The sequence below is a fragment of the Acartia tonsa genome, chromosome 7, assembly GCF_053477335.1.
Source record: "Acartia tonsa isolate MP-2025a chromosome 7, ASM5347733v1, whole genome shotgun sequence".
Classification (NCBI taxonomy): Eukaryota; Metazoa; Arthropoda; class Copepoda; order Calanoida; family Acartiidae; genus Acartia; species Acartia tonsa.
Window position 1 is genome coordinate 33,112,583 of NC_137266.1, and position 9,481 is coordinate 33,122,063.

The 9,481-nt window shown below is 31.4% G+C and overlaps 1 protein-coding gene across 1 annotated transcript in view; it reads left to right on the forward strand.

Moving 5' to 3' along the window:
• Positions 1-8,771, forward strand: part of LOC145324509 (uncharacterized) — a 53,402-nt gene extending 44,631 nt beyond the window's left edge. Inside the window, exons 16-17 of the mRNA XM_080167091.1 lie at positions 6,045-6,149; positions 8,526-8,771. Of these exons, the coding sequence (XP_080023217.1) occupies positions 6,045-6,149; positions 8,526-8,771 (351 nt within the window). The remainder of the gene's footprint in view (positions 1-6,044; positions 6,150-8,525) is intronic.
• The last annotated feature ends 710 nt before the right edge of the window (positions 8,772-9,481 follow it).

Here is a 9,481-nt window from a genome sequence, read left to right on the forward strand (position 1 = left end):
GGAGGGGAGGGGGGCACCTCTAAGGCAAAATAAGACACATGACTGATAAATATATATCTTATATTAATCATAAGCAGTTGTACAAAAATGTTGTTTTAAAATCAAATTTTGAGGTGACTTTCTTAACCCTAAATTCGTAATTATCATTCTTCTTGCCAACTTATATGAGATATTTATAATATATTCAAATGTACTTTGTAAGGTGCGTTATAATTTCCACATAGAAATCAAAGACAGTTTTAATCAAGGATCTAAAGGGATGAAACAATGGCCGATAAATTGATGTACATCCGCAATGATGATACACCAATCTGTATATTACAATCAGTGGTTGCAACGTTTGGACACTAACTTTAATAAACCAGCCCATTAAAATTGATTAAAGTCCCCAAAGTTGTTAAGCCAACGAATAAGAAAATGTTACTATAAAACTTTAAGGACTAGTTCAATAAAGAACCCAGTGTCCCCTTCTCTCCCTGGTTTAATGAAAGAGTAAGCCATTTAAGCAAAAAAAACATACTTTTGTTGGTTTTAGTGATATCTGCTGCTGCTATATATGTTAAAATGATCGCACACCACTTTACCATTGTCTGTAATAGCTCTATTTTATTTCTGTAAAACAAGAATAGCACATTTTGGTTAATGGTATGCCATAATTATAGCAGAAACCATTCTAAAATTATGATGGCCGTTACTCAGTGGTCTTGTTTTTAGTTTTTAAAATTTATAGAAAACAAGGATGACAACATCCATAAAAGCGATGCTCAAATCAGACGGTAGGACTACAATTTACACATGTAGAGTATCAGTCAAAACGGTTGAACGGACGTGCAAACCATAATAAAGAAAAGCTTCGCTTTTAAAAAGTCAACACCTGTATTTTTGGGAAAAGCCGTAAAACTTAATCTTTACTTGAAAATGATGCTCATATGGCTTTGCTTAGGTTGTAAAAATGTTGTTTTACAGATGAAATACCAAAATAAGTTTTTTTAAAAATAGAAAAAGTAATCTTTTTTGTTGCAATAACAAGATACATTAAAGCAAAGCTTAATAAATCAGACAAGCCTTATCGCCCCAGGAAATACCTAAACTCAACATTCATTCTTATTTTGTTTCGCTTTCAACATTATCCCTCCTTGTTACAGGAATCCTTATGAAAGATTTGAAAGAAGGAAAATAGACTAAATAAAAAATATGAATTGATTAGTGCATGATTAATTTAGTTGAGGCTTTTAAATTCTTAAATTTTTCATGGTCAATTAACAACTTTAGGATTACACTTTGTACTCTTTTTTGTAAACTTTTATACTGTAATTATATCAACATAAGAATATGTATTTATTACCCTAGAGAGTTAAGCAGACTCTATAAATTGTCCTATAAATCATAAATTATAAATTAAAATTGAATTTTTAACAGCCGAAGAATTTTGTTTATATTAAGTCACACATAATTTAATTTCAAAATACTACCAACGAAATTTCTTCTATTATATAAAGTAGTAAGGTTTTTTTTATCTGAAGCTTAAGCTTTCATTGACTACTAAACTGATGGAGTTCTTCATTTTAGGTAAGCTTCACATAGGTTCTATGAATTGTTTTAGGCTTTTTTATAGATTTTAGTCTTCAGATGGTTTTATGCTATTTTTCTAGCCCCCACCTAAATCTTCATATACAAAACCTTAGATGCTAGGGTTAAGCCGCTATAACAATATAATTTTCTAATATATTCAACAACTACCCTTTGAAGAAATTTAGGTATAAAACTCTTGATATGAAATTGAAATAAATTTTTAGTGCCTAATTATAACTTACCTCTTAAGAGAAAACAGACTGACAAACTAACTTTTTAATATAAAATTTCTATGTGCGTTGCGCTTATTAATATTAATGATAAATGTCTTAACTCTTGCAGTTCTTGTGGTCGCTCCTTAATTACGGAAGGACAGCCACTCACACAGGGAGAGGACATGTGCAGATAAATTAATCGTCATTAAATTTTTATCTAATAATTACAATCTATAAGGCAGAATTTCTTATATTTTGGAGGATTATTAAATTTTCTTTCATTGTATTATACCTGTTTCCCTGGCACGCATTGCACTGCATAGTCTAATAGTTTTATGAGCGAGGCGTCTCTTAAAGTAACTTTTCCCCTCATTATAAACCTTTTTTTCTTACTTCATTACACTTTTACTTTGTTAGGTTTTATTTGCCTTTTTTCGTTTCTAAATTTTCAATTGTCATACCCCCATTTTTGGGGGGTTGGTGGGTTTTATTCGACCCTCCCGTAAAGAATGCATTGCTTCCACCCATAAAATAGCCTAATACCATCACATACAAAAACTAAACTTTCCTGCCCTATTATAATTTTGTAAGGATATTATCTTAAAATAATTATGTGATGACATTATCGTTATAGCGCTCTTAAGTCAGCTAAAACTACTTTGCTTATGCTATAGAAGAGTAGATATGAACATTTTTTATGATCCCAATGTCGATTATAAGTCAGCCATGGCCACTTTATTTACCATAAAGACGATATAATCCATTAAATTTTATGTCTAAAGAATACAACCAGTTTATTGAATTTTGTTTTGCTTGGAACATTTTCATGCTTGTTGTGATAATGTTTTTATAAAAATTTAATACATTATCTTAATATTACATACTTGAATACACAAAACTGAAGATAAAGTAATGTTTTAATCGTCTTAATAGATATTATTGTAATTACGTAAGTCTGGCGACAATACATCTTAATTCCTAAAAAATTACTTTAACTTTCATTAGTTGTTTAGGTTTTAACAATTCATAACCGAAATCATCAAAAATAGTTTTTTTTGTGAATTAAATTTTTTATATAAAGATAGTAGATCTGATAATATGTACATAGTTAAAAATATATTGCTGCAACACTTATTTGAAAAATTATCCTTGTTTTTTAATGTCTAGCTTTTAGTATTGAGGTGGTATAAATTGTTTAAGGAAGTTAAACAAGGATATAATAACATTCATAGGTTGCAGAGCTTAGGATTCTTATACAATTTATAAGAAAAGCGAAACTGGCGGACTTAAGTTTAAGTGTAGATGCTATTTGGTCACAAATTTTAGACAATTTCTATAGTATACAAGAAAATTGTATAAAATGATACCATTCCAGAAAAAAAAGACGAATGGACGAATGTTTAGAATTATAGAATAACCTTGCTATAAGAAATATGAAACTTTATAAGACTAGTGGGGTCATGAACTATATCTTATCTATAACCTAACCATGTGTATAAGGATTTGAAATGAGGCCTCTATACTTTTTTTTAAAATCTTTAAAAACTTTGTAGACTTATTAATGTAGGGTATTTTGTGATTCTTGATTTCGTCCGTCAAAGTAAGGTTACTTCTAATTAGGGAGGGAGGGTATGTTAGATTGTAAATCATGATGGTACCCAAAGTTTTTTTTTACCACGTTATCTTATTTGTTGGCTAAAAACTTTGGGTACTAAATCTTGGGTTCAAAACTAGTGGTATCCAAACTTTTCAAGTAATTAATTAATCCAGAGAATGGACAACTTTGTTTATGTTATGTATATCAATTTATTTTCCATGATCATGCATTTATTTCACTGCACTGGACTTGTTTATTCACAGATTTAAAATATAGAAAAAAAATACAAAGTTTGGGTATAGTCCCTTTCGTAACATCGCACCTTATGGGGCGATTCTTTGTATTTTTCACAGTAGCTTTTCTCCTATTTCTAGCCCTTGCGGGGGGCTCTAACCCTGCGGGGCCATTTACCTAACCCTGTGGGGCAATCACTTAACCTAAACTAAAATAACCTATAAAAAGCCATTTTAAAAATACGACGAATCGCCCCTTATGCGGCGATGTAACGAAAGGGACTATTCCCCAAACTTTTAATGAGGAAAAAATTTTAATACTGTCAATTGTCCAATCTCTTAATCCCTGAGGTATGGTAGCAAAGTAAAATGTCTATGGTTTAAACTAGGCGTTATTGCAACTATACGCAATAGCCTGGCAAAAAATGAGAAAAGGTTATGTTTTTTTCTCGTATTCATTCGAATCCGGTGGATAGGAACCGGTTCTTATCCATACGAAAAAACTATGTCTAGAATCGTATTATATCCAGCTTTCTACGAATATAAAAATATCCGCGGAAAGCTGTTTATAATACGATGCGAGAAATAACTATTCTTTCATCAATGGATTGAAATAGCTTAACTGCTTGGAATCGAATGGAATAAAAGTGATAATAGTTAACGAAAAAGTCTATTTTTTTTTTAATTTGGTCATGTCATACGAATCAATGATATTACGCGTACGTTTCTTTAAATATTTTTTACATATCACTATGTTGATAGAATAACAGCTAAATATTAATTTTCTGGCAAGGCTACTGGTATATAAACCACCCAATATTGATTAATTTACTCGGAAACCACTTGGGTACAATTTATCATGCTTTAATTCAAAGTTCACATAGTGAAAGTGGTTTAATCCCTTGAACCGAAGATTGAACCTAAGAACTATTCCACCCCCCTCCCCCACTCCACCCCACTTGTTTAAAAGCCTGGTTCTAGATCTAACCATGCGGGACCTTCATAATCAATTACAACTTAACCAAAACATGATTTAAAAAGTTATGTTTGTGGGACACTTTTGGTTAACGTGAAATTGCCGAGAAAGGTGCAATGGGTCGAATCAAGGGGGTAAAAGAGCAATGTCATTGTAATTAATCTTTACACTTTTTTTGTATAGTACCACTTATATCAATAGAAAGGATGGTAAATTTATTAACAAGTATTTTAGATAAAAAATGTAGGCCTTTTTTAGTTTTACCTGAAGTTTTTTGGTCTATCGTTTAAAGGTTGTTATTGCTGCGCTACTGTTTAGTTCTGTCCTAGTTTAACACATAACAAACTATATTGCAGAAAAGCTTCGCCGCTATAAAAGTAAAGAAAGTTAATAAAAAGGGAAGAAGGAAGTGGGGGACATTATATCTTTGGAAATCAGTGAGAGAGGGGACAATTAACTGTTTATAACACTAGTTCCCAAAGTTTTATAAAAACGTTTTCTTATACATTGTCTTAACATCTTTTGGGACTTTAGTGAATTTTGATTCATTAGGTTGGGTGTACAAACGTTTCAAATACTAATTTTAATCTACAGAAGGGGTAATTTGTGTATTATCATTGGGGATACAAATCTATAGTATAGATGTATATACAGACAACTACCTCCCTTCCTTTTTCAAAGACCTCTTTCGTATGCTTCTAAATTATTTTCTGCTACTTGACTGTGTTAATATAAACGACACCATTGGTTGATTTTCAATAACACAATATAAAAGGTTGTACAAGACGGTTGCGATGGGGAGATACAGTTATTTAACCCTTTCTCCCTCTATTGTTTTACTCTAATATTGGGGATGTACATCAATTTATCGGCCATTGTCTTATCCCTTTAGATTCCTGATAGGAAATAGAAGTGTCTCAACTTTCATTATTAATTATATTATTAGATAACATTGTAAGGATATTAAGAAAATCCAGGAAATTTATTTTCTCAAGTAGCTTAAAAATGTATTGTCAAAAAGTTATATTAAAAATCAAAATATACACATTTTGGTGCTTTCCCCCAAAGTGCCCATCGGAGCATTAATCACTTTACAAACCCTCCCTCCTTGCTCGACAAGGTTGTATGAGGTAAATTATCCCAATTCCTTATTAAAGTAAGTTTAAGGAACGCTTGTCATTTGAATATTTTGGGTTCTTTGTCGGAAGAAAATTTTACCCTCCCAGGGAAGTTAAGGGAAAGTACAGTGGACGATAAATCTATGTATACCCCCAAAATGATAAACAAAATCACCCCTTCTGTAGATTAAGAATTTCGTTGAAAAAAATTAGATATTGCTGGTTTGAACAAACGTGTTTATAAACATTTATGGGATAGTAAAACTTATGGTCAAATTTTTCCTCCCTAATTAAAAAATGATTTTTTTCACAGAATATATTTATAATTTTTAGTATGGAACCCAGGTGAACACGGAGGGAACAGAAGAGATAAGACTCGGCACAGAGCTACCCTTCCCCTACGTTGAGGAGAACAACAGTCAAAATCAGAATAAAGAGGTAATTCTTATTTAGCATGGCTTTGAAACTGACTCATATCCGTTGGATTAGAACCGGGTCTTAGCCAAACTTAAAAAATCATGTATCGTAACGTATTAAAGACAATTTTCGGCGAATAATAAATAAAAGATCATAAATACAAGTTTTGTTAGCCTAGGCCTTTGAATTTTTTTGGGCTTACAAAACTGATATTATTCTTTACTATCCGCGGAAGACAATCTTTAATACACAAAAATTTTGCTCATCTTAGCCGTTTTTAATTTGAATATTAGGTTTTTTTCGACAAAAATTAATTGATTTTTAATCGTTCTTAAAGTTTTATGTCTTTACATGAAAAAACAGTGAGCTTTTACATTTTATAAAAAAATTATCTTTATTATTAATATTTACACTGCAAGTCCTTTTGAGGGATATTTGGATAGTGTCATGTGTGACGTAACAAAAAATACGTCTATTATCCATCTATTTTTAGGGGTTTACCACTTCTCCTCTCATCCTTACTCTTTAAACGTACTTTAATGACGTCACACATGATACTTTCCGCATATCCCCTTTTGAGGTGTTTATTAATGAATTGAAAGTAATAGTGTCTTAAAAGCCTAATAAAGATTGACTGAAAGATTATTCAATTAACACTTTTAGGAAATTTTTAGCATATACCCATTCTGAATTTGTTTAAAGAAAATTAGCAGGTTTTACAACATAATTACGAAACTTGATAGTAAATGAATAAGCTTTTACGCGAATTTTCTTTTCATAAGTATAATAAAATCAAAGTATAGTTAAAGGACATTAAAATTAAAGAAATGCTAAATTGTCAATTTTGTTGAACCACTTGACTTAATATTTTAGACACTCTTGCGTTTGTCCTAGAACCCCAAAGAGCTGTATTGCTTTATTGTAATCTCATCCTTGTTTTCACTTTATTTTGTACAGTATTGGAACTAAAAAGCAAAGTCATACATAATTATAGAAAATCGAGGTACATCTGATTCACGAATTTCAAGGGTAATTTCCTTCAAACTGAATATGGACCACAAACAATACTAGAAAATGTTTATATATAGGCTTATTTTAGGTGAAGTTAAGTAAGGGTAAGAAGAGCCCTTACAGGGCAAAATGCAGATTTAAAAATTAGGGGGAGGGGGGCCAGGGGGGGGGGGGTCTGTGATCCAACCATCAGTTTAAAGGATCATATCAATTGAAGTAATTTCAGGGATTAGAGATCAAGAAACATACTTTTTGTTTAACTGTTTGCCTCTAAAATACTTCTGGATATAGTTATACTTTTAGCATTGTATAGTAAACTAGTATAATTACCAATGAAGAATGTTCATAAACGCCCGAGAGGCCTACGTTCAGGGCTAACAAAACTGGTATTAAATTTAAGATTTCTATGTTAATGTTTGTGGAAAGTTGTTTGTGATTCGATGCTATACATGATTTTTCAGTATGGCGAGACCCGTTTCTAATCCAACGGATATTTATCGTTTCAAGGCATAATGGAATATATTTTTTCTGTATAATCATTATCCCTTATCCCTAAGTAATCTATTAATAAAACTTGAGACCGAAAATTTTATATATCTACTTCCTTATTGTAAATTAAATTATATTACTCTTTACAATAGCTACTCTCTATATGCTACTATTTCATTTGATATTTAAAAATTTTGTTTGTCTATTATCCTTATTCTCTAAGGAATAATTGATTTATCATCCTATTATATAAAGTAGTAAGCGTTTTTTGTCTGTCCCTAAGGATCTCGCTAACCGCTGAACAGATATTGTTCTCCTTTACAGTGAAGCTTCTTATAGATCCTGGGAAGGGTTTAAACTATTTTTGTGGAAGGTGTCTTCACCCCCCCCCCCCCAAAAAAAAAAAAAATATTTTTACTCTTTTGAAACTCAAATTTAAGATTGGATAGGGTCCACTTTTCCCCATCCAAGAGCTCTAGGGGCGTAGTCGCTAGTACTACATAAAGAAGTAAGTTTTTTTAACCAATAGAGTTCTTATTTTATAGATAAATTTGGCTATATTTTTGAATTTAAGTCTTATGTGGTTTTAAGTTAGTTTACTGCCCCCTTGTTCCCATATTGTCAGAGACAAGTTATTAACAAAACGTTTGAGTGATTAGATAAAAGATAGCTATTCATAATTAATATCATTAACAGAAAAAACTGTAATTTTTTTACTGAATAAAAAAGTTTTAGAAATCTTTGATTAAGTTGATTTATAACTATTTTTTTATTTCTTTGAGAAGGATAAAAGGTTATACAATTAAGAAAAGTTATTTACCTTACACATGTTAATCTTTTTTTTATCATATAGATGTTTCTTTTCATAATATGCTTTTACGTTTTTAATTTTTCTAGATAATTTACTCTGTTGCTGGTGGTAATGTAGCTGTGTACAAGCCTGACCTGACCACCGCCACCACCACAACAACAACCACAACCCTGAGAACTACATCAACAACAACCCTGACCACCACAACCACAACCGACACACCAGCTATACCTTACCAGTACCAGCCACCGCTACCTGGATTAACCCCGCAAGTGGAAGAACAACAAGCCGCGCCTATAAGGAATGCTATTTTATCAACTGAACTTTCTTAATGTTTTATATCAATGAAAGGGATCTTAAGGGATAAGAAAAATTACCTCTTCAGTAGATTAGAATTATTGGTTGAAAAGTTTGAACACTACAAGTTTGTAAACAACCAACAAAATTTAAACAAAAGTACCTGAAGCTAACGAATAAGTGGTTATACAACTTTATGTACCATTGTAGTTAACATAGGTAACAAAGTCATAGTTGTATTTTATAAATCGTTCTCTTTGAATCAAAATCAAGACACAAAGAAAGTTGAAAAATAACATTTAGTAAAAATTAGGAGAAGACCTTTGGTATATAACAAGAGACAGAAAACCGGATCAGCCGTTTCTAGACCTTTTGAGTATATTAGCAAGCTCAAAAATATTATCAATGATAGGTAACTTTTTTTAATAGCTATTCTACTCTGTACCCAAGTTAAATCAGAAAAATATAGAAAAACTAAAAGAAAAGAAATAAAAAATTTCCTTGTTCGTTGGCTAGTTTTGATAGATCATTTTAAGACATTGTTAAATTTTTTGATAATTTTTGTTTTTACTTAAACAACTTATGTTCCCTACTCCTACTAGAAATAACCCAGAACAATATCTTATTTTTGATAATCGAAAAAGTTTTCTTGTATAAGATGAGGGGGCAAGGACGTCAAAGGGGATGGGTAAAGAGGGGATTACCCCCACCCCCAAACGAATTTGGGGGTGCCATAGATAGGGAT